The 25,731-nt window shown below is 42.9% G+C and overlaps 1 protein-coding gene across 4 annotated transcripts; it reads left to right on the top strand.

Moving 5' to 3' along the window:
- Window positions 1-426: 426 nt before the first annotated feature.
- On the top strand, window positions 427-20,962 carry rcan1b (regulator of calcineurin 1b). 4 transcript variants are annotated; one of them, XR_013905251.1, is made up of 6 exons: window positions 427-629; window positions 792-928; window positions 13,557-13,730; window positions 14,974-15,133; window positions 15,698-15,857; window positions 17,940-20,962. XR_013905251.1 is itself a non-coding variant. In XM_026158242.2 (5 exons), exons 2-5 carry the CDS (start codon window positions 803-805, stop codon window positions 18,122-18,124), a joined length of 645 nt encoding a protein of 214 aa, XP_026014027.1. In that variant the 5' UTR covers window positions 451-629; window positions 792-802; the 3' UTR covers window positions 18,125-20,962. The 4 variants fall into 4 exon arrangements, 2 of the variants coding, with proteins under 2 accessions (XP_026014027.1, XP_026014026.1); XM_026158242.2 differs by lacking the exon at window positions 15,698-15,857 and having other exon boundaries at window positions 451-629; XR_013905250.1 differs by lacking the exons at window positions 427-629; window positions 792-928 and adding an exon at window positions 10,048-12,903 and having other exon boundaries at window positions 17,940-18,077.
- Window positions 20,963-25,731: the final 4,769 nt, after the last annotated feature.

The raw sequence follows: 25,731 nt of genomic DNA, 5'->3' as shown, positions 1-25,731 counted from the left end.
CAATCTCCTCATCAAAAAACACTAAGGCTCTCAAGACTGTTAACATCTGTAACCGTTTGAAACAACTAACTTGATTTTGGCTCTTGCAAACTTTTGTTTATTTACGTTCCCCTTAATTTATTTTATTTTTCTACTCACTTTTGTTTCACTGTCCCTGTCACTCTCGTTGTTCCTCACTGTAACACCACAATGTCATCTTTTATGTGATTCCTGTTTTACTTAACTCATTCACTGCTATAGCCGTCAATTGCAGTGAATGAGTCAATGGGTTTAACTCATTCACTGCCAATGGCTGGCAGTGAATGAGTTAACTGTATGTCTAAAATGTGATAAATAAAGTTTAAAAAAAAAGGCTGCAGACCCTGAACTGGGATACAGCCCCTGTGTGGAGGTAAGTCATCGGACCGCTGAGGAACGTGAGACGGCAGTAACGCACCGTGAACGGATGTAAACTGCCGCGAAGGCCCGGCGAAGAAGAAAACCCGGAAGTGCTTCCGCTGTTCCGTGTAGCTACAGGTAGCTGTAAGTGCAGCTGATGTCAGACAGTAGCTCGGGTTTGAGAGCACAGTGAGGAGCCAGCGGCCGCCTGAAGGCACACACAGAAAGGACATCGCTGCTAACACCGGCGGGTAAACAGCGCAGCGACGCCTTTGTCATAATAATATGTTTATCCACAAAAATAGCTTCATGTCCTGGTTTTGGTACGCGGCATATCAAAGGTGTTGGTAGGTGTAGAGTCAGGCAGTAAGCAGTATGTGTCGGTGCTGACGGAAGCCTGTCGATGTTTCCAGATATTTGGGTGATGCAGCAGGCGGATAATGGCGGCGAGGAGGAGGCGGCCCCGGTAGATGTTCAGTTCACGGATTTACCGGACGCCCTGGTGGCCTGCAAAGTGGCGGAGGATTTATTCAACGAGGAAAGGCTTAAGGTAAGCTGTCAGGCACTGGCCTGTGTGCGGCGCAGCTAAACAGTGCTTACATATGAACGTGAAACATGAACCAATAGCTTTGGCGCTTTTGTGTAGTTCATTAGAGACTGTTCTTTGTTTTTAAACCAAAATATGAAATTATCTGATAGTATGACAGGAATAAACGTGTATCTATGGAGCACAGTAGCCTTAAATGAGAAAGATGTGTGTGCAGGAGAGCCACAGGTTTATGTGGTTTCATCGCTCCATCTGGTGGCAGGGGGATTACTGGCATCCATCCATGAAAATCAATGAATTAGCTCCATTAAAGACTAGTATAGTAGTAGCTATAGTCACGCCCCAAACTGATTCTGCTGGAAACCGTCTCTGGGACTTTGGAATTTCTTTAGTTCATTCCTGAGGTTCGACTTTCCTCTGGTTTGGAGTCTGTTTGCTAGCTTTAATCAGAAAAGAAGGTCCAGTTGGGTTCAGACCCAAAATGCTCCTGGATTAAACCGAATAGTCAGGGTGTTCGTTGATGTCACACAGGGGAACATGGCTGAAATGAAATGCATAATGGATGGTCTCCTACATCTCCTGCAGCTTCTTGGGGGAAGGAGGTGAGCAGGTTAACAGGTGGTTCTGTCACCAAGGCGAATCCCAAATCGGTGAGCATTTTCGTGGACTCCCCATCCTGTAAATCAGAAATGTCACTGCATTAATATTTGATGAAAATAAAACCAGCAGAATCATTCTGAGGCAGGCAGGGAGTATTCAGTCCCAGTGGACATGTGCTGTGTGGAAAAACAGATTTGTGCCGGTGAAGCCAGGACTGTGTGATACTAATAATTTGTGCAGTTACGTCACTTTCACCTTTGGAGCAGTTTCTCCTGTGGATGCTGGGTGCAGCAATGTGCAGCAGCTGGTGAGAGACTCAGTTGAGTAACAACACAAACATCAAAAACTTCTCTTTTGATGTTTGATGCTCATCTAATTAGTTGCTATTGTGATTTCAGTAATGAGACATCCTCACGGTAACTAGCTTAAGCATAACGTTTTCAACAACGGTTCGTAAACAATAACCGGTGGCTTCAGTTTGATAGTGGCTGAACTCGAGATGAACCTACGTGACTTGTTTGTGGCATTTCCTCACACGACATCCGTTTCTTTTTCTTTCTTTCTTTCTTTTGTCTTATACGTGACAGCTCAAAAGTTTTGAATGAATTCTGATAAAACTGAAGTAGTGTAGTGCGGGGTTATGTTACCAGTCCAATCAGATTTGGCTGACAGCCACCAAGGTCAACTCGTTTTTGTTGTTTCCTGTAGTCCACTGTCGCCTCCTTTGTTTCGCTGATGTTGAGAGAGGTTGTTGTCCTAGCACCAGTTGTTTGGTCCCTTCATGTCCACTCTGTAGACTGTGTCATCGTCGCCCGTGATGGTCATATCATCTGTACTGTACCGTGTTTGTGATGAGCGAGGAGGAAGTGTGTTTTCCAACTCTCACTGTCATGTTGAATGCTGAGCTGTAGTCAGCTAAGGGCTTTCACACATATATGTTCCCTTTTTCCAGGTGGGCAGGGCAGTGTGTGTGTGGCCAATGCAATGGCAACGTCTGTGGCTCGGTTTCTTCTGTAGGCTAATTGGACCAGCGTGTAAGGGAGGTAGACTGGATGTGTAGTCTGACTGTCTGCTGGCTTTGTGATGACTGATGTTAGTGCAACAGGGCAGTAGTCATTTAGACAGACCACTTGTTTCTTGGCGATGGGAATGGTGGTGGACGCCCTGAAGGGAGATGTTGAAGATATTGGCAATCACCTTTGCCAGCTGGTCACACGTGCTCTGAGAACTTGAGCTTGACCTTTTTGAAGGCCATTGTGGCAGCCTCACTCCCCACTGGAGGACATGAAACTGTGTTTGAGTGAGCATAGAGGGTGTTTAGCTTGTCTGGGAGAGATGTGACGGACTGAACACTGACCTGGTTTTTCTTTTATTAGTCAGTGATACAGCGTAGTCGTAATCGCTTGGGGTCAGAGGAGCGCAGAAGAGCGGTAAGTGGACTCCTGTGGACTTTGTCCTGGTAGTCCCACTTGGCCTTGGTTGTGACCTCAACACTGATCACTACAAAGCGGGAAAATACCTCCAACAGGCCCCTAATCTGAGCTTATACCGTTAGGTTTTAGGGGTTTTAAGCATTCTAGCCATTTTTAATAAAATGACTTCTTATATAGGACTTCATATGTTTTATATAGCACTGAAATTTGATATAGCGCTGATTAAACTTATTCTATTCAGACATTCTTATAGATGCTAATCTGAAAGTGCTGCTGAGCCTGTACTTTGGTCAGCTCGTCATGCCCTCTCTCCATCATGCTGTTGTTAATGTAATGTAAAGAAGTCATTCACTTTTTCAAAACTCATATTCTCTACATTTCATGCTTTGCCTCTCCAAAACGTGAAATAGACATGCATGCAGAAGTTGCATTACTGCATGCAATAATTGCATTACCAGCAGGGGGAGATAATATATTTAAAGCCAGGAAGTCAGTAGTGAGCAAGTATGAAGAGCATTCTAGGGTTCATATTCCTTAGAAAAGATTAAGCTAGGCAGCTAATATGTATGTACATGCAAATGTGTTAATAACGTCTGTTTAAACACTTTTGCCTTGAAATAAAACATATCTCTGGTGTTACTGCAGCTTACTGCATGCATGTACATTTCATATTTTGGGGAGACGAAGCATTAAATGGATTTGAATATGTTTCTAGGGCAAACACTACCTAGGCTGCTTTTGTAGTTTTGTTTCTACTGTAGTATATACTGCGTCAGGCTGAACAGGGAGGGGAGCGACACCCTAATCCCATTGTGGAGTTCACCAGGAACAAGAGAAATGTGACAAAATATGTCGAAGATCAAAAGATACTGCAAAAGCAGCCCTAAAGTTTCTCTGCACTGGTTCTTATACAGCGCTTTACACAACTTGCCTCAATCATGTCTTTCTATGCTTTGTCCGTAAGTGCTTCCTATCTAACATTCATGTGCGTCCACACTGCATCACGTAGCTATTCAGGGTTAGTATCTTGCCCAAGGATATTTGGCATGCAGACTTGAGCACACAGTGGTCAAACCATCAACTTTCCGATCAGTAGGTGATCTGCGCTACCACCCCACCTAAAGAATTAGGGTATTCTTCAAAGACAAGAAGCTCAACCCAATGGAGCACACGTTTCAGCTATTAGATACAAAAATGAATGCAGAAACACCCAAAAAACGAAGAGTCGCTGACAGCAGTAAGGACCTAGCAGAGCGTTTTAAAGGAGGAAGAACAGCGTTTGGTGATAGCCACGGGTTCTAGACTTGAAGATGTTATACCTGCACCGCGTGGGCCAACCTCATATTAAACACTATGGATTAAGAATGGAATCGCACTCAGGTTCATATTCAATCACAATTTGGGCAATGTTCTGCTAGGAAACCTTGGTTCCTGTCATCCATGTTGATGCTACTTGGACACGTAACACCTACCTAAGCATGGTTGCAGACAAATGTGCACCATTTCATGGAAACTGTGTGCTCTGATGACTGCAGTGTCTTTCAGTGGGTTAATGCTCCCTGCCATAAAGAGCCAAACAAGGTTCAGTGATGGTTTGAGTAGCATAACAAGGAGTTTGAGGTGTTAAGTGTTCCTCCAAATTCTCCAGATCTCAGTCCAACATCAGTGGGATGTGCTGGACAAACAATCCGATCCATGAAGACTTGACACTGGAACTGGGATTTGAAGAAGTCCTAAAACAAAGATTCTAAGTTCATTGCATTGTTCTACCTTCTAAAAACATATTTGCATGTCCAAATTGCTGCTATGAATGGAACCTTTCACCTATAAGTCACAGCTGTTAATAGTGATACTGATGTTGGTCATGTTCAATGTGTATTTCATGGAAGTATTTTAAGAGTGCACTATTAAATTTGTAAAATGGCAAAAAGCATAGTTGCATGCAGTTCTGGCCTACAAATAAATGATGCAGGAAGCAGCAGGAAGAAATAACATACTGTGATTGAGTTTTAAAAGCTTAAAAACTGGAAACAAGTTGAATATCTTTAAAATGCACGTCAGAAAAATGCAGATTGGCTCAAACAGAGTTTGTGAAGGTTTTACCAAGGAAGCAGTTTTTTAATAGAGCCTCTTATATATTTTAGCCAAAGGTGTAGGGCTGTTCGGTATAACGATATATATCAGCTCACGATATGAAAACATCTATCGTTTCATATTACGCTATCTATCGTTTGTTTTGTGGGGCGATCGTGGCTCAAGAGTTGGGAGTTTGTCTTGTAATCGGAAGGTTGCCGGTTTGAGCCCCGGCTCCAACAGTCTCGGTCGTTGTGTCCTTGGGCAAGACACTTCACTTCACACTTCAGCCTCGCCTCTGTCAGTGCGCCCCAGGGTGGCTGTGGCTGCAATGTAGCTGCCATCACCAGTGTGTGAATGTGTGGATGATTGTGTAAAGCGCTTTGGGGTCCTTAGGGACTAGAAAAAGCGCTATACAAGTACAGGCCATTTACCATTTTTACCATTTGTGGTGTCGCAAATGAAAGTGTTTACGGCAATATTTTTCATGGTTTTGATGGTCACTGTACAACTGCTTAAAGTTCTCTCATTCTCTTATATTTAATATAACCACACTACGGACAGACAAGCGACTGTTTTTATGCGTTATGCTAGCAACAACGATCGTCTGGCTCCGCCGTCCGCTTGTTTAATTTCCACATAAACCTTTCACAATAAAGCTGAAGAGCCTGTTGAGATTTTTCAAAATAAACTGAATCATGTGAAATAGTATGCAGAGTGTTTATGAATGAGAGGCCAAAAGGAGCCGCCAGGTGCTAAAAAATAAACCTTAGACCAGGCTTTTCCCCGCAGCATGCTGTGTAATAAATATTCACAAAGAAAAATGCGCCTGTTTCAACTTATCTAATACTGGACTCCAGGTACACAACACCCAGCTGAAAACACTTCACGCAAGTCGAGCTGCCCGAGATTCACAGAATTAGCTGAAAATGTTAAATTTTTGTGATATATATCGTTGTCGGGACGATAAATGTCTTATATCAGGATAAGATCGTGGCACCCAGACTCTGGAATAACCTCCCCGTTCATATTCGCACTGCCGAGTCTATCCAGTCTTTTAAATTACGTCTTAAAACTTATTTTTTTACTTTGGCTTTTGATTCTGTCTAGTTGGCTGTTTTTAGCTTGTTGCGTTGTTACCTATTGTTTGTTGTCCTCTTTTATTGTTTGTTTTAACTGTCTCATGTTTTTATTGACTGTGAAGCACTATGATCAACACTGTTGTTTTAATATGTGCTATATAAATAAATTTTGATTGAGGAGATTTTGGTCATATTGCACAGCCCTGCAAAGGTGTGCAAAACACTGAAAACTCTTTTTAACAAACAAATGTTTTTAACTAGTGGACACAGTCAGGTTCTGCTAGAGTTTTCTAAACTTTCTTGGTTCTACTAACCTAGTTAGCTGGACACTAACTTCATTTTTCTCTAAGACCTGAAGGTTTGTCAGTATTATCAGCAAAATGATGATTTTCCAAATTTTCTGTTATAGTTTTGCTATGCACCTACTGGCCTCAGGAGGGCAGTAGAGGCCTGTCTCCACATGATCACTGGACCCCAGTATGAACTTAAATACTAATGTTTGCTGAGCTGTGCAAGTTTTATTTCTGTGCTAGAAAGGAGAGCACGGTGCCATAAAAATGTGTGCTTGTTTTGTGTCTGCCTGGTGAGGCAATGGAAACAAATGTGTAGATGAAACAAAAACAGTGGGATGGAAAAAATGCAGGGCTGGGCTTGCACACACAGTGGCTGCAGCAGGGTGAGGCTGAGACCTGCAGGTGATTAGTGCAAGTATGTCTGTAGTTTCTGTAGTGTTGCTTAACATCAATACACAACACTCGATGGACACTGAGCATCAGCAGACTGTCAGGAGGCTCACTAATATTACAGCACTGTGTTTGCACATTTCTGTCTCTCACACACACACAGTGTGGATATTATACATGGTTATGCTGAGGATATGTCGGCCAGTTTCCACTGGAAATGCCTTTTGGTTAAACTGTCAGCAAAGAATTTGCACTGATATATTTTTATATAACTTTAATGCAGATAAAAAACAGCTGCTTGTTTGCACAGACCCAAAGCAACGGGTTATTTCCCTTTTCTACATCTGTTCTCTAAAAACAGGAAGTGATTTAGTAGCTGAATAAGTTCATCACAAAGTTATAAGGTGAAAAATCATAGACATGTAGATTGCTTAAAAAACAGAAAAACACATTTCATGAAGCTGATCAAATTATATAAAAACAAAAATCTCTTGACAAAGTGAAAATACATTGATGGGTTTTTTGCACTAATAAAGTTGTGGAGTTGTAAAGTATTTTGTGTAGTGTCACTTATATCGTCAGTTATATCGTTATTGTAAATTTTCAAATGTATATCGTGATAAATATTTTTGGTCATATCGCCCTGCTCTAGCATGTATATAAGAATTCACAGCCTTTGCACAATACGTTGCTGAAGCCTTTGGTCTTTCTGAGTATGATGCTGAAAGCTTGGCACCTGTTTTTGGACAGTGTCTCCCATTCTGCTTTCTAGCACCTCTGAAGCTCCTACCGGTTGGATGGGGAGCACTGACGCAGAGCCATTATCAGAGCTCCTCAGAGACCTTTCTACATCTGCTTCAGTTGTTCCCTCAGCCCTGGTACCTCTCGATTTCCCCGTGCTCGTTCTTCCTGATGTTCTAAGCTAGGACAGGATCTATCACAGCTATGGTTTTCTGCCCACCACTGTGTCTGGTTGGTTGTCCAACAGCTGCTTATCTGGAGTCCCACAGGACCTTAGCCTCATTGTTCTCAACAGCGTTTGATGATGGCTCCCACCAGGACTTGGGACTGTGTTGTCCACGTGCCACACAGATGATCCTGTACATCAGTTAAGCTACTTGGTCGTGCCTCTCAGTGAACACTGTCACAGCTTGCATCTTACATCCTGCTGCGATGTGTTGGATAGTCTCCGGGGCAGGTTTGCATAGTTTGGGGCTGAGGTCCTGGATTGTGGCTCTGACACTCGCTAATCCTTGTCCTCCCTCTTTTATAGGGACATAGAGTGTCGTGGTCATGGACTTTGGGTGGAGGGTTTTCCCTGTTTCTTTCTGTGCCTGCTTATTGTTACAGGACATGTATCTGTGAAGGTTCTCAGTCATCCAGGTCCTCGTAGTCAAAGCAGCTTGCAAAGAAAAGCATCTGGACTTCTTTAAGTTGCTTGAAGACGTTTCACCTCTCATCCGAGAAGTTTCTTCAGTTCTAAGGTCAAATGGTGGGGAGTCCCAGATATAAACCTAGTGGGAGTTTCCCCCCACAGAGGGACAAAGGACCCCCTGATGATCCTCTAATCGCCTGAGCCAAGGTGTGAAACTGGGCGTGGGTCACAATCAGCCAGAGTTTCGGGTGAGCTCATTGTGAAACCTGGCCCCACCCTATCATGCGATTTCCTGAGGTCAGATGGCCCAGGATGTGAGTGGGCGTTAAGGCGTCTGGGGAGGGATCTCAAAACTGGATTATAGATGGCAGAGAGTTGGTGTCGTAAACCCCGCCTCTGTTCAAAGATGGTCGCTCACAGTGGACATAGATGCTTCTTTCACTCCTCTTTCAAACCATCTGTCCTCTCTGTCCAAAATGTGAACATTGGCATCCTCAAAGAGTGACCTTTGACCTTTAGATGCAGATGGACTGCTGAGCCTTGTCCTGTGGAGGTGGCTCTTCTGTGTTGTGCCATGCGCTTGTGAAGTGGCTGTTTGGTCTCTCCGATGTAGAGGTCTGGGCATTCCTCGCTGCACTGTACAGCATACACCACATTGTTAAGTCTGTGTTTTGGCGTTTTGTCTTTGTGATGAACCAGTTTTTGTCTGTTGCTGGGTCTGAAATGCACCGAGATGTCGTGCTTGGAGAAAACTCTCCTGAGTTTCTCTGATACACCGGCTACATAGGGGATGACAATGTTGTTGCATCTGTCCTTCTTATCCTCCCTCGCTGGTGTCTGATCTTCTTTTCTCTGCCTCTTTGCTGACTTTAAGAACGCCCATTTAGGATAACCTAGGGCTGTTCGATATAACCGTATATATCGGATGACGATATAAAAGCGTCTATCGTTTCATTTTACGCTATCGTTTGTTTCGTGGTGTCGCAAAATAAACTGTTTACGGCAATATTTGTTCATGGTTCTGATGGTCACTGTAGGGGCTGTGTTCATTTCTTAAAGTTCTCTCTTTCTCTTATATTTAATATAACCACACTACAGACGGACAAGCACCTGTTTTTATGCGTCGTCGTTAGCAACAACGACGGTAAAACCATCGCGTGTCCGCTTGTTTATGTTCCACATAAATCTTTCACAATAAAGCTCAAGATCCTGTTGAGACTTTTCAAAATAAACTGAATCACGTGACAGAGCAGATTATTTACAGATGAGAAGTAAAAAAGAGCCGCCAGGTGCTAAAAAATAAAGCTTAGACTCAAACGTTAGAACAGGCTTTTCCCCGCAGCACGCCGTGTAATAAATACTCACAAAGAAGACGGCGCCGTTACAACTTATGTCTAAAAATGTATCGTTTCATGCATCAGTTAAAACACTCTACTCCAGCTACACGACGCGCAGCAGGAAACACTTCACGCAAGTCGAGCTGCTCGAGATTCACAGAATTTACAGAAAATGTTACATTTCTGTGATTTATATCGTTATCGGACGATAGATGTCTGATATCGGGACATGAGGTTTTGGTCATATCGCACAGCCCTAAGATAACCACACGTTTTGAGTGCTTCCTTTACATGTGTGTGTTCCTTCTTTTTTCCTTCAGGCTTAGAGGGAACATGTTCTGCCCGGTGGTGTAGGGTCCTGATTACTCCAAGTTTGTGTTCCAGAGGGTGATGGGAGTCAAAGAGGAGGTACTGGTCCGTGTGTGTGGGCTTCCGGTAAACTTCGATGTTGAGGTTGCCGTTCTCTTCAATGTGCACGGCGCAGTCCAGGAAAGGCAGACAGTCGTCCTTTGTGTCTTCCCTGGTGAACTTGATGTTTTTATCCACAGCGTTAATGTGCGCGGTGAAGGATTCCACTTCTTGTGTCTTGATTTTGACCCAGGTGTCGTCTACATATCTGTACCAGTGGCTGTGTACTCTTACTTTGAAAGAGCCAAGAGCCTTCCTTTCCACTTCTTCCATGTAAAGGTTGGCTACAATAGGTGACACGGGGGAGTCCATGGCACAGCCATGTTTTTGTCTGTAAAAGCCTTCGTTGTATTTGAAGTATGTGGTGGTGAGGCAGAGGTCTAACAGTGTGCAGGTCTGATCGGGGGTGAAGTTGGTCCTGTCTTCTTGTAGTCGTTTTCTGACCGTCTACACTGGACATATGCATTTACAGCTTGGAGCTTATTCGTACCATTCAGCTGGCTTGTCAGCACCTGCTTTTCCTTCTGGCTGTACCTGACTGTGGCTGACCTTTGTGCATAGTCATCATGTTCCCACTGGCCTGTGGGATATCCAGGTACGTGTAGCTTTTGTACTACATCTGCTGTTGTTCCTCCACCCCTTCAGTGCGGATGAGCTTGCCTGTCTTTGCAGCCATTCGACTGTACTTATCCAGTCTGAATAACATCCTGATGCCTTCACTGTACATCCTGGTGATGTGGATCAGTGAGTCTGTGTCCTGGCTTATAGCTTGTCACCCATGTACAGTAGTTGGCTGATGGTTGCTCCACTGCAAAATTTGTAGCTATGTCCACTGTTAAATGGTAAATGGACTGATTCTTATAGTGCTTTTCTACTCTCAAAGTGCTTTATACAACATCCATCCATTCTGTCGGGGTCGCAGGGCAGCTAGAGCCTTTCCCAGCTACCGTAGGGCAGGAGGCAGGGTCCACCCTGGACAGGTCTCCAGGCTGTCGCAGGGCTAACAGACAACCATTCACACTCAGGTTCACACCTATGGGCAATTTAGACTTACCCAAGTAACCTAATTAAGCTTGACACACTTTCATACTCTGATGCACCGGAGAACAACTTGGGGTTAGTGTCTTGCTCAAGGATATTTGGCATGCAGACTGGAGGAGCCAGGGATTGAACCACCAACCGCCCGATCAGTAGATGACCTGCTCTACCTAGCTGCAGCCACCCCAAGTGTGACAGATGTGTGACAGATGTCGGTGATGATCAGGGGATTGAGGTCTAACAGCAGCAAGAACATTCAGTTGGCGTCCAGTGTTGTTTTTACAGTCCCACTGAGTTCCCCGTGAATATTATCAGTGTGTTACTAGCTTTGTACAGCGTAAATGAAACGTGTGCTTACTCAGCTTGGAACTTCCAGGTTGGAGTAATCTGCTGGTAGCTTCATGGTGTCTGTAAACTTGATTTTTCAGTCTTAACAATCCATTCAAATTTGGCTCAGATCTACCAAAGTCTCCAAGGTCATTGTTCAAAACATCGACCTCTGACCTCTCCTTCAAGGTCAGTCATTTGATTTAGCAGACATCTGCACTCTAAGTGCTTCTTGGTGATCTTTGTAAATATTGTGACTTTTTTCCCCCTCAATGAAATGAAAAGTCATGTATGTTGTATATGTCAGCCGTCATGTTTAGTCTTTGGCTTTCGGCCTCAGAGAGACGTAGTTCTTCTTGTAATTAAATTAGTTAATATCTAACTAATTAAAGATTATACTTTTTCTTTTATTTGGCTTTAATTGATATCTTATGTAACTGTATTATTCAGTTCCAGTGTACGGCACTTTGGTTGTTTTAAAGTGCTTTATCAATAAAGATGATGATGTTGACTGTATGAGCAGTCACAGTGTTGTCTGTCATTGTGTGAAGCTTTAAGCTCTCTGCTATTAATGCCTCACAGAAGCATGTTATCAACCTGCCTCTGGATCCCTTCATGCTTCTCACTCGTCCTGTCTTTCTACTCTTCCTTCACCCCTTTTATTTTTTACTTTGGGCGTCAGTCTCCCAGCTACCTGTGTCATTTCTCTGTCTTTCAGTCATATATACAAAGAAAAGATATGAATGTATGTTTTTGTTCTGCGTGTGGAATCCAAAGTGAGGCTCCCTGTCATAGTTTCCACTAAGAAACAGCATCAGGAGGCAGTGATGTCAGCTCTGTCTCCCACTCTCTCGCACAGACGCAGTCACTGCCCTTCATTATGTATGATTAGTCAGTGTTGTATCTGTCAGTGGAGGAATAGGAAGAGAGAAGAAAATAGATTTCCCTCCTCCTTCCACCGATGATTGGCCTGCAGTGAATGAGACCAGGAAAAAGAGAGGAGGGGACTGTGGCTAATGCGTCATAGGCTGGCAGGGCCTCATTTAAGTGGCTTTGGATCTGGGAGAGAGAGAGAGATTAAAGTGTGAGTGACATTTTCAGCTCTCCACACCCAAATCTCTGGAAAATTCCTTGAGTTTTCAGTCTGCTGCTGAGCGAGACAGGAACAAGCTGTAGCAGAAGAAAACGCAGATTAGCAAATGTTAGATGTTGTTTTCAATTTCTAACTTTAGATTCTCGTTTCATAATCTTGGAATGTGCCGCACTGCCTCTCTAACGTTGTGGACTTGATGTACTGTGGGCACCGAAGGAGAAAAACTGCTGCTGCGCATGTGAAGCCAGTGCTGGGGAAGAACCCGACCACGGTCCTGTTTGGAACATCCCGTTGTCTCTGCTCGTCCGTCACCCTGGGGAAAGCAACAGTCCTCCAACCTCGTCCCTCCTCTTCCTCAACTTCATTGACTGTTACAGCATTGCATCGCACCCTGAACTCAGTTATCAGGTGGAAAAGGTTGCGGATCGGCGGGTCGCCTGTCATGCACATTAAGACCACTAAATGTAACCGGTTCTGCCTGGTGGCCTCGGTGACCAGCCGGGAATTATTCCACCACTCTGAGGTGCAGGTAACAGTACCGTGTCACTAAAGGATTTCCTGGAATTTGACTGCAGCTGACCCTGTGTGCATCCTGAGACATCTTTACTGGCTTCCAGGCTCGACCAGCAGCTTCCAACTGCATTTTGTGTTGACTGTATATAGGTTTTATGTGCAGTTCATCATGTAATGTAGCTATTGAGAGGTCTGCTTAAACGTGATTTTACAGCTGAATCAACCCAAGCATCCAGCTCAACTACCCTCTAAAAACGGTCTTTCAGTAGTAATGCAGCAACTCGACTGTTAGATGGTGTAATGACAGCCAAGACTGACTGTAAAACACAGTAATGAGGATTTTGCAGCATGGCCGTGCTTTTTAACATAGTTTCCTTATGCTGTTGGTGCAACTCGATAATAAAACAGTGTTAAGAAAAAGATGAATCCTACATCTGCACTAATGTGTGCTAATCTGTAGGCGTTTAGGTAATATCGATCATTTCAGTGTGTCTGCATGATCAGATGTCTGTGCCTTTATTCATAGAATCTTCAAACTGGCTCTTGCTCAATATTTTTAGTGAAGAAAGTGCTAAATGGGCTGAACGGAGTTGAAGTCTGTAAGATGGTTCAGAGATCTCAGTCATTACTTCAGTCTCCTCCTGCTGTCTGCTTCCTCTGTGTTTCCAGGCTGGCTTTGAGGCCTTGTTCCGTTCATTCGACTCGGAGGTGCAGTTCCAGTACTTCAAGTCGTTTCGGCGGATCAGGATCAGTTTCAGAGATGCTCTGGCTGCAGCGGAGGCGAGACTCCGACTACATAAGACGGACTTCAACGGCAAAGAAATGAGACTTTACTTCGCTCAGGTAATATCTGTAGGCTGAGATCTATCAGACACATGAATGTAACTTGTTCAGACCTTCAACGCGCTAAACCAGGCGGAGCTCTTGATTCACTTTCTGAATGTCATCTATGGTTGTCCCAGAGTTTGGAATAATAAATGAAAATTGAAATAATAACTAAAAAACAGCTTGTACATTGTGGAAGAACATTAGCTTGTGTGTTATAGCAGTGTTCGTTCTTCTCTTATAGAGATGTGCATACTTTCACTTATTGTGACACCGGTCAGCATCCTCCAGACTAAATTTGACATGTTAGCTTCAGTTTAATATGAATGGAGCTGCTGCTCTGTATATGTATATAAGAATAGAATAACTTGGTGTAGTTTATAAGTGTTACATTCTGTCTACCTAAACAATGTTGTTAGCTTGCTTTATGTCAGCTAGCTGATTAATTCATCCTTTCTAATGCTACAAAATAATAAACATTTCAGTTCAGTTTTATGTACACAGCGCCAAATCACAACAACAGTCGCCTCAAGGTGCTTTATACTGTGAGGTCGACCCTACAATAACACATGCAGAGAAAAACCCAACAATCATATGACCCCCTATGAGCAGCACTTTGGCGACAGTGGGAAGGAAAAACTCCCTTTTAACAGGAAGAAACCTCCAGCAGAACCAGGCTCAGGGAGGGGCGGGGCCATCTGCTGCGACCGGTGCACAATGCCCTGTGGTGAATGACGCAGTGGGCAGTGATTAGACGTTCCACTTCACAGTAGGGCGGATCCCAGAAGCATAGGATTTCCACCTCCATGTTTGCTGTGGGGACTTTGGGTGGTACTCTCACTGGAGCAGTGGGACGATGACAGTTACATGCAAATCAACGTAGAACCTTTGCAACGTTTTTTCTTCTTCTACTAGAATGAAACTACCCTAAAAATGAGAAACTGTTCATTTGTTTTTAAGCAAACTTACAAAGTCAGAGGAGGATTGAATAAATAATTTTCTCACTGTAGTTAAAGTTGGTGAAATACACAGCAAAAAATATCCAATAAATCACTGAATCTACAGTTTAATGTGACTGTGTGGCTTCAGTGGTACGACTATAGAAGCACTGTATAAATATCAGTGCATTAGTTAGCTGGGTAGGTAGGTGACAGAAACATAATCATCAATCCATTTCTTTCTATATGATGCTACAGTCTCAGTAAACCTGTGATATATTGCTGGTTATTATAAAGTGCTGCCCTGCCTTTGCACTGTGTAGTCTGTGCACATAGGGAGTCCTCGGCTGGAGCCTCCCAAGCCAGAGAAGCAGTTCCTGATCTCGCCTCCTGCTTCCCCTCCAGTCGGCTGGGAACAGTCTCAGGACGCCACACCGGTCATCAACTATGACCTGCTTTGTGCCATCTCTAAACTGGGGCCAGGTATACAACACATTATGATTTGTGTTTTCCATCCGTGTGTGAATGTGTGACAGGTTTGTAAAACACAATCGACACTTCCTGCAGCCTCAAATGCAAACTGAAGGCTCTTTACAGGCTTGGAACGAAGCTGAGTGGTACATGATTTAAAACGCTGTTCCTCTTCTTTTAATCTTTTTGTCTTCCTTCATTTAATTCTCGATAAATTCATCACAACTGATTACAAGTGCAAAGTGTGTGAGCTTGTCTCCACACTGATATTGACATCAACGCCTACAACTCAAAGTCAGGAGCCAGGTAGCAATGACTGCCAGCAGAACTGCAGACAGGTGTGGTGGTTAGAGGGAAAACCCAACACCGCGATCAGAGCGTCGTTACTGTCACGGAAACAAGTACAACAAAATTAAGCGCTGTCCCTGCTGCACTGAAAAGAACAGAAATAATAAAGAGAAAAACTATAAAATGAGATTTAAAAAGGACAAAAGAACCATCTATTGCACTTAAGGAGCTGCGCTATGGTAGGTGCTCATTGCAGTGTTTCATTTTCATTTCCACTTTATTTAACAGGGACCATGTACAACAAAACAATCTCCTTAGAGAAAAGATGTCCCAGGCCGGGATCGAGATGACATCACGTAAATAGAGCAACAGTGCATACTAGATTCCAGATACTCAGGAAGCTGAGCCCTGAATTATGATACAAACCATTCACACTGAGATCTTCAAGGTCAGTTTCATGATAATTGGTCAATAATTGACTAAAAGGCTTAGAAACTATCATTATTACAAACAGTGTATTGTGAACATATAGAAGGTATTGCAGATAAGATTTAAAAGATTTAAAATATGTCACATTTGACCACTGACCTCTTTTTCATGGGCAATAGAAAGATCTGAAGGTAAAAGTCAGTTTTAAATGGCACTATACAACTTTATTATGTTTCTTACTGCTCTTGTTTCTATTGAATACATATAGGGATTCTAAATATCACGTTACTTTTGACCTCTGACCTCTTCTTCAAGGTCAAACTTTCATGAAATGTGGGGGAGGTTCTATAAATTAATGCTTACAAGTCTTGTGCATGTCACACAATCCATTATTGTTATTATTATTATTATTATTATTATTATTATGATTATTATTATGATTATGATGATGTGTTAGTGAAAGTCTGGCAACACAGCTTTGTATAGCCGTACAGGCGAATGGCTCCTCGAGAGACATGGGTGACACTGAGCTCAGGGAAGTGATGGGAAACCCACACTTCATGCACATCTGCTAGCATAGACACACAGCACATTTAAAAGCAGTGAGGATTAGAAACCAACAAATGTTTCTGGCACAACTTCACCTTCTTCCAAGGTGCATGGAGAAGACAAAGATCTGATGACCCGAAGACTCCAGCAACACTTAAAGTAATCCGGTCTTTAAGTGATGACGTGACGAATCCTGCTTCCAAACTGCTGTGTTCACTAAGGCTGTTGTGTTTTTAACTTGTTTTAATGCTTTGTGTCTTGTTCTATGTAATCTACAAGCCCTTACAAACAGTCAGTGATCACTGTCGGCCTCTCGGTTTTTATTACCGCTAATCATGTTAAAGCTCTGTTTTTAAAACCTTACGATGTAACTACAGCCCAGCGCATGCAGCAGTATATTAATGACTAACCTGGTATTGTGGATGGATAATCTCAGTTGTTCTCCTGACTGAAGCTTGGTCCGTTTACAGCATCCTGCTATGTGACTGCATTTGTCTCTAACCATCAGGAACCCTCACGTTAACTTTTATCAAGTAGCAAAAAAGTTAGCGTTCATCCTCCAGCTTCACCGTGTTTATGCTATGCTAACATAGCTGTGTCGCTAGCGATCACGTAGCACATCATTATATAGCAGCTAGCCCAACTTCAGTAACCCTACAAACGTCACTGCTGTTTAGTTTTGTCTTGATTTATGTTGGAAGTGGTAGCAGAGCTGTACGTTTGAATTTTTCAGAAATCTCTCAGTCAGAACATGCTACATCATGTTTAGGTGGAAGCTAGCGAGCTAACTTCCTGTTAACTTCTAACTCTGTTAAATGTAATAAATCCTGTTTTCATGGATGCCTGGATGTTAAACTTAATTGTTACACCTGGTAAAGCAGCAACGCTGATCATTTTATTACAGATGAAAGAATTTAGACAGTTTTTAACTCTCAGTAATGTCGCAGTGATCATGTGACTTTGGGACCTGCAGCAGAGTTTAGGCCCGGGAACGGCTAATGACGTCAGACTTAAAGACTGGATAGGGGCGGCTTTACTAAGTGACCAACACGCTTTGGCGTGTGGCCTTCAATGACCCCGATGAAGGCCACACCCCGAAACACGTTTGTCACTTAGTAAAGCTGTTCCCTATTACTTTAAATTTGACTATTTGACTGTTAAAACTATTTAGACCTGTTGCAGCTCCACATGCTGATGCTATGTTCACACCACCAATGTCAAAGTTAGAAGAAGTAAAGGTAGTATGGGTTAGGAGTTGGTGTCGGCTGATGTGGCTAAAGCATCTAGATTCTGCCTCCAGATGTATAAAAGCAATGTTTCCTAAAATTGAATGATTAAAATAGTTTCTTTGATACATTTGAAATTGCCAGCTGATGTCAGACCTCATTGACATCTAAAACTGAGATCATCAGGTCGTCAGGATCGTGACAGCTTTGTTCTCCATTTTGCATTATCTCTATCGCTGAAGAGGGAAACCTCATCGACTTGGTACATTGTAGCACGCCCTGTGGGAAACGTCCTCCAATTTGACCTTTTTTTGTTTTATTCTTAGGGGGGAAGTACGAGCTTCACACAGCAACACCAACCACTCCCAGCGTGGTCGTCCATGTGTGCGACGACGAACGCGGTGACAGCTCCGCACCCGATGACAGCGACCAGGATGACAAGCCCCGCCCACCACGACCAAAGATCATTCAGACTCGACGGCCTGACTACACACCTAGAGTTGAGCAGTGAGCGGTGCTGACAGGGGAATCTGTACTGTGTCAGCGTCGATCAGCAGCTGAACACGCTCGCAGAGATTTGGATAAAACTGTGAGAAGGCGTCTGTGGGTGCTGCAATATCCAGCTGAAGCAAATGACTAGAATTGCATGCTGCATTTGTGTCGTGTTCGACAGACCGAAGCGGGAAAGGGTTTAAATTGACTTACTGTGTACGACTGTTGATATCTGCTCTGGTGCTCCATTTGTCTGTTATTAAGGTGTGAAGCAACCCGCTTCAGCTTTTTCACATTTTAGTGGCTTGTGTGCTCACTAGCATGAAGTCATGACAGTGTCCATTGCTCTGCACTGTTGTCTGATGTATCTGCTTGGCCTAAACAAAGCTGGCCTCCTGCTGTCTTTGCTGCGACTCAGTTTCCCAAAAAAAGCAGTTTTCCTGGAATTCTCTTCAAAGTAGTGTTTGAAGTTTGCTGCATTCTGTGTGTGTTTTGGTTGTCTCATAGCAAACAGCTGTTATTAAAGGCACCCACATAGGAAGTGATTTGTAGTGACGGAGACCTTCAGGCAACAACTATCAAGATGGCTGCTGGTGGCATGAAGTTTGGAGTTAACCCTCGAGAACCTGAATGTCTGCAGGCCGCTGACTCTCAACAACACAGCGATACACCGTGATCACATCCTGCGTGGACGGCCGTTTACTCTTTGGCTTAAAGTCCAACCAATGTTTATCTGTTACTTTAGAACGCCACACTTACCTGTTCGTGTCCCTGACCATGCCGTGCTTTAAAAAAACAGATGACACTTTCTGCCATGTGGGGGTTAAATAGTGTTCTGAAAAATGTCTTTCTGCCAATGTGTGCGAGCGCTGCTGTTCAACCAGTGACTCAAGCCCCAAACACGCTGCCGGTTATTTTGGGGCCTGTTTTGTACTTGTGGCACATCCAGCTCATGTCCTATGGCTTCTACTATGAAGCAGGATGGTCAAGATAAAAATGGTCTTATCCAGGTCATCTCAGGGTTAACCCTGGATTTTCTTTACTTAGATGGTGCAGTAAGACGTGGTATATATCACTCATGTACCCATGGTAACTAACCTCTTATAAAAAGAGGTTATGATAGAGATCGCAGATCACCACCTACGTACCAGTCTGTGCGGTCCCTCAGACCTCTGTGTGTGGATACTGGGAGGGTCTAAATTATTTTTAGTGTGTGAAGTCTACATGTTCGCTGCAATTAAACCGTTTCAGTTCTGTGAGGATTAGTGTATGGTCCCAAAACAGAGCTCCTTGTTGTACTCGCTCAGTTTGTATCAAATGAATTCTGCTCTTGTATTCATTCACTGTCAAGTTGCAGCTGATACAATAAAAACTCTTTCGAACAGACATTTCATTACATTATAGTCCATCAGATCCTCTGATGTCTTAATGATAGAGTTGTGATATTGAGAAGTTTGATAAGTTACACAGTCAGCAGTTTTGGCAGCTTTCCTTCCTGGTTTCAAATCGGCTAAACTTCATATAATTTTAATACTAAAGCAGTGTACAGCACCTCTGTTACTGCATGTGTTTAACTTCTCATATTTTTATCTTCCTTCTTAACTCTCAGCCGTATCAGACTGATGGGGACTGTGGTCACCCTGCCGACAGGCCCAAGTTTGTGAAGCGATAACTCAAGAATGAGGCGACATAGGTTTTTGAAATTAATACCATAGGAGGCTGAGGGGTAGCACTGTAAAATCTGCTGCTCTGCTGGCTGTTTACGTACCATGTTTGACCAGGCAACACCATCCCTTTCATGTGATAGTGCAGAGAAATCCCGGGTTGACCAGCGATGGGAGGTTTTATCCTGATTTCAGATATTCCAGTAAGAGAATAAAGGATGGGATATACTGGACTTGCTTCGTAGTACAGGGCCCTGTTGTGTGCATGTTTGACTGTGTGCTTTCAAAGATGTACTAACTGCTGTGTTGCTGTTGCATCAGTAGGATTACAGCAATTTCCAACTAATTGTTGTTTGATTTCCAAAATGTTGCAGCCGTGAACGCGGCGTCATTGTCACCCTGCCAGTATGGGCTGGCAGACGTTGGGGACAACGAAGTATTGACTGACTGAACGAAGATGGCTTGTTTCACATTGATACCATAAGTGTATCTACTATGAGGCTGAGGTGCAGCACTGGCTATCTTTAATATGTCTGCTTTTCTGAAGTTTTTATAAGACTAGCTTAGCTTTTTCTGCTATATAGTGCTCAGCTGCAGATGTTCGAACGCTGTGTCTCAAATCTGTGTAGCTAATGCATAACACAGGACTGTCACCTCTACATGAACATTTTAGAACTGGACTGATGCTATATATCCCAGTTTAACTCTGTATAAATGGAATCACAACACATTTGTTTGTTTCAACCTGTAAATGGAACTTTAGGGCCACGTGACACTTTGTGATACTGAAAGAATCTAAAAATGAAAACGTGTCTGTCTTTGCCAGTCGAGCATCTTAACGGGCTGTAACTGCACCTTTAGTCCGGGTATTTTGTTTCCCTTTCATTTAGACACAATTGGACAGTGTGGTGGTTTGGCTACTTTTTTACTAGAATTTTATTATTTTTGAAATAAGTAATAAGTTACCGTGAATAAATATTTCACCATCTAATTCCATCTGTGTCATTGTCCTATATAAGAGTATATGTCTGTATTACACACATAAGTTTGAGTATATTTCTGAACTGTTTTAAGGACTCCTGGTTGAAGTCATTTGAATGAGGTTTGTGTTTTTCCTGTATGTGAATTTTGTAATATTTTGGTCACAGTGGGCTGGATGTTTTGACAGTGTAAATAAACACAGTTCGAAAGCCTTCCACAGACTAGAATCACAAAAAGAAGTGTCCTCACTCTGTTGTGTTAACTTCAGTGATCTCTTCCTCTAAACCATTAATGAGCCTTCTAGACTCCATTCGTTCAACATTTCTCAAAGACATTTTAGCTTTGATTAATGCTTTCTTTACTAACAGACACCGCATGCGTTCGACGTTATTAAACCATTCCTTTAAAAGGCCTTTCTTTGATCCAGCTGTCTCCCCTTATTTACTTCTTCAGACTGAAGACGTCACTTGGATGAGTGACGAAACGTTTCTCCCACTGAAAACTTCCACATGAACAGAATCAACTCTTTGGCTTTTTTAGCTCAGGTGGTAGATCAGTAACATTACTAAAATTTTATTTATATAGCACCTTTCAAGACAAACATCACAAAGGTCTTCGCACAAAAATACAAAGGCATTTAAAACAAAACAGACAAAAGTTCACCAAATGCAGGTCATTGCTTCGATCTGTGGATGCTCCATTCTGCATCTCAAATATCCTTGTGCGAGATACTAATCCCAATTCATACATCAGAGTATGAATGTGTGTGAATGTTAGATAGAAAAAGCATTTTTTTAAAAGTGCTTGTGTGAACGGGTGAATGAGGAATGTTGTATAAAGCACTGTGAGTGCTCAGGTACAGTAGAACAGCGCCATAGATGAAACGTTTTTGTGACAAATGCTAATGGAATCATTCTTATGAGTGGCATCTATTTGGTTCTTTTTTCTTTTTCTTTTTTTTTCTTTTTTTTTTTTCTCGCCTGTCCCATTTGGTTCTTTAGCCATCAGAATTGTTGTCTGAAGACCAACAAGGATACCCAATGGATTTACTTTGCCAAATGGATCATCGTGGCATTGCCGTATTGGTCCATTTGGTCGATCTTTGTTTTTATTGTTTATTATATTTTATTTTCAGATGTTACAGACGGGACAGACATGAGTGAGAGATAGGAAAGGGAGAAAGAAAGAGGAAGGAAAGGAAAAACAGAAGGGGAGAGGGACAGTGAGAAAGGGGGGGAGAAAAAAAATAAAAATCTCCTGGATCACCTGTTGAGAGAAGAACAGAAAACAAGCAGAAAAAAAACAAAGCAACATACTAAACACAACACCATCGCATTAATCTAGCTAAGTGTAAACAGCAGTAAATACTAAATATTCAATGTTGTTGTGCAGCACGCAGGACAGATGTGCTTCGAAGTAGCAGCCAAGAAAGGTGTAATTTGGGTCTACGAGCAGTGAACACCCGTGTGCATACCTGTGTGGATCAGCGCGCTTGTATTCCAAAGGTTTCTCCATGTAACGATCTGCTAGGGAGTGTGGGGGGGCCACAGCCCCTATTTGGTTCTTTTCAATTCAATTTTATTTATAAAATGCCAAATCACAACAACAGTCGCCTCAAGGTGCTTTATACTGTAAGGTCGACCCTACAATAATACATACAGAGAAAAACCCAACAATCATATGACCCCCTATGAGCAGCACTTTGGTGACAGTGGGAAGGAAAAACTCCCTTTTAACAGGAAGAAACCTCCAGCAGAACCAGGCTCAGGGAGGGGCGGGGCCATCTGCTGTGATTGGCTGGTGTGAGAGAAGGAAGACAGGATAAAGACATGCTGTGGAAGAGAGACAGAGGTTAATAACAGGTATGATTCAATTCAGAGAGGTCTATTAACACATCGTGAGTGAAGAAGAAACACCCAGTGCATCATGGGAATCCCCAACAGCCTCAGGGATTCAGCGTCACCTGATTGAGCCTGAATCTTAGCTGGAAGCTGGTTCCACAGAAGAGGGGCCTGAAAACTGAAGGCTCTGCCTCCCATTCTACTTTTAAATACTCTAGGAACAACAAGTAGGCCTGCAGAGCGAGAGCGAAGTGCTCTAATAGGGTGATATGGTACTACAAGGTCATTAAGATAAGATGGGGCCTGATTATTTAAGACCTTGTATGTGAGGAGCAGGATTTTGAATTCTGGATTTAACAGGAAGCCAAAACAGGAGAAATCTGCTCTCTCGTTCTAGTCCCTGTCAGGACTCTTGCTGCAGCATTTTGGATTAGCTGAAGGCTTTCAGGGAGTTTGTAGGACTTCCTGATAATAATGAATTACAGTCGTGTAATTCATGAACTAGTGAACCTTCTCAGGAGTGGCAGGCCGACTAATTACCCCAAGACCGCAGTGACGAGTCCTCCAAGAGGTCACAAAAGACCCCAGAACAACATCCCAAGAACCGCAGGCCTCATCTGTGCCAATTAAGGTCAGTGTTCATGAGAAAGAGACTGAGCACCAACAACAACAACATTAAAATATGGTGGTGGCAGTGTGACGGTGGCAGTGCCGCTATCGAAGAAGAATAGTTTGCACTGCTGACAGAGACGAATCTGTTGTTGAGGTATGAGGTGAGCCAGTGTAGTGCTGTGCCGCTGACACCAGCACTGAAGTGCAGGCGTTGTACAAGACCGTTGTGGTTTCTATTCTATGCTGCAGGTTGCCTTGATACTAATGATGGTCTGTTTGAAGTTGAAGCTTCATGTGTCATAAAAAGAAGTGACAAGAAAAGGAAGAACACAGCATGGATATGTCACATGATGTTAAACTGAAGCTGGTGGGCAGAAACTTGGTAGAGTGGGCAATCATAATGAAGCAGTTCCTTTTAATTTGTAGATTCAAGCTGCTCTTCATATTTCTGGCCACCAGATGTCACCAAAGACTGTATTGAAAAGCTTTGATCAATGAACCTTTTTCAATACAAGCTTCAGTGCTTCAGAAAGTGTCATTTGGCCGTCACTATCCGAAACTCACCTTTTGAGACTTTTGAGAGGATTGGAAGTTTGTAGGTTGGTCAGTAGTTTTTTGGTAAGGTGGGTTCTAGGTTATTGTTCTTCATCAGAGGTCCAACTGCCTGCTTGAAGAGAGCTGAACCAGTACTGAAAGACAGAACTGTTGATGATTGAGAGAATGCTTGGACCAGCGTCTAGTGGATGGGTTGTGGATTTAATGAAAGAAGGATGGGATAGTGTGGTTTGAAAACAGATCAGAAGAAAGAATCAGTTAAAATGTGAGGGGAGGTAGTAATACTACTCCTAATATTCTGAACTTTACTAGCAGAGGCATCCTAAAAAGGCACTGGAGGAGATAACAGAGTTGGTGGTGGAGAACAAAATCCTCATAATGGGATTATTGGAGGTTTTTGTGATTTTGTAAAAGAAATATTTACAACAGCAGATTTACAGATTTCTTCTGGGTTATTTTACAAAATTAAAAACAGAGCTTGAAACTTGCTCCTCCTTCACTGTCTCTCTGGTTTTATACAATCTGTCCTGAGAGCTCCAGCAGTGTCACTGATCCAGGGTGACTTTTTAGGCCTGGGTTTACTCAGTTTATACGGAGCAATGGTTTCGATAACTGTGGCGCAAGTGGTGCTAAATAAGTTGATAAGGCGAGGGAGCTGGAGGCAGGTGCTTTCAAAGGCCTCACCAAAATTCTTAGCAGTAGAGGAATTAATACAACCTGATCAGCGTAATGTGTCCAATTCAGTGTTAGGTACAGGAAACATGGAGCAGTGCATACAAATGACAGGGAAGCGGTCTGATAAGCAGGCATCAGTTATATTCAGATTAAAATCGAACACCTGATGGCAACACAGTGTGTGGCCTAGTTTGAGAGGGTGTAGTCTGTTCACGAACCGGAAATCCAGAGAGGTTGTATAGATGAATTCAAAACGCTTCTGGAAAATATCTGTCAAATATGTGAAATCACATGTACCACATCACCCTATTAGAGCACTTCGCTCTCACACTGCAGGCCTACTTGTTGTTCCTAGAGTATTTAAAAGTAGAATGGGAGGCAGAGCCTTCAGTTTTCAGGCCCCTCTTCTGTGGAACCAGCTTCCAGTTTGGATTCAGGAGACAGACACTATCTCTACTTTCAAGATTAGGCTTCAAACTTTCCTTTTTGCTAAAGCATATAGTTAGGGCTGGACCAGGTGACCCCGAATCCTCCCTTAGTTATGCTGCAATAGACGTAGGCTGCCGGGGATTCCCATGATGCACTGGCTCTTTCCTTTCCAGTCGCCTTTCTCACTCACTATGTGTTAACAGACCTCTCTGCATTGAATCATATCTGTTATTAACCTCTGTCTCTCTTCCACAGCATGTCTTTATCCTGTCTTCCTTCTCTCACCCCAACCAATCACAGCAGATGGCCCCGCCCCTCCCTGAGCCTGGTTCTGCCGGAGGTTTCTTCCTGTTAAAAGGGAGTTTTTCCTTCCCACTGTCACCAAAGTGCTGCTCACAGGGGGTCATATGATCGTTGGGTTTTTCTCTGTATCTATTAATGTAGGATCTACCTTACAATATAAAGCGCCTTGAGGTGACTGTTGTTGTGATTTGGCACTGTGTAAATTGAATTGAAGTGAATTGAACATGTCTGAGTAACTTGTGTACAAAACCTTTGGTGTTTCAGAGTAAGGTCTTTGGATATTGTTGATATTGTGCAAGTATCAAGATTTTAATGGTTTATATCGTCCCCAAATGACACTGGGCTAATTAATTAAATAGTTTATTCTTTGCAAGCACTGTAAAAAAACTACATCTGCTCACGATAAATTATAAAACTATCAGGTCCCAGAGAGTAGTTTTACACCAACATTTGTACTCTGAGTGAGAAGACCAGGATTTACTTACACTGTGATTAGTCAATGAAAATGTCACAAACACATCAACATAATAATTTTAATCATACTAATAAAGAGTTTTAACAGTTTA

The sequence above is a fragment of the Astatotilapia calliptera genome, chromosome 23, assembly GCF_964374335.1.
Source record: "Astatotilapia calliptera chromosome 23, fAstCal68.1, whole genome shotgun sequence".
NCBI classification, from domain to species: domain Eukaryota; kingdom Metazoa; phylum Chordata; class Actinopteri; order Cichliformes; family Cichlidae; genus Astatotilapia; species Astatotilapia calliptera.
This window is presented reverse-complemented; position numbering and strand designations above follow the sequence as displayed.

Coding starts and splice junctions, on each gene's coding strand:
- rcan1b (XM_026158241.2), top strand. CDS start 12,571: ATGTACTGTGGGCACCGAAGGAGAAAAACTGCTGCTGCGCATGTGAAG. Junction 12,904..13,556: donor TCCACCACTCTGAGGTGCAG/GTAACAGTACCG, acceptor CTGTGTTTCCAG/GCTGGCTTTGAGGCCTTGTT. Junction 15,134..17,939: donor CATCTCTAAACTGGGGCCAG/GTATACAACACA, acceptor TTTTATTCTTAG/GGGGGAAGTACGAGCTTCAC.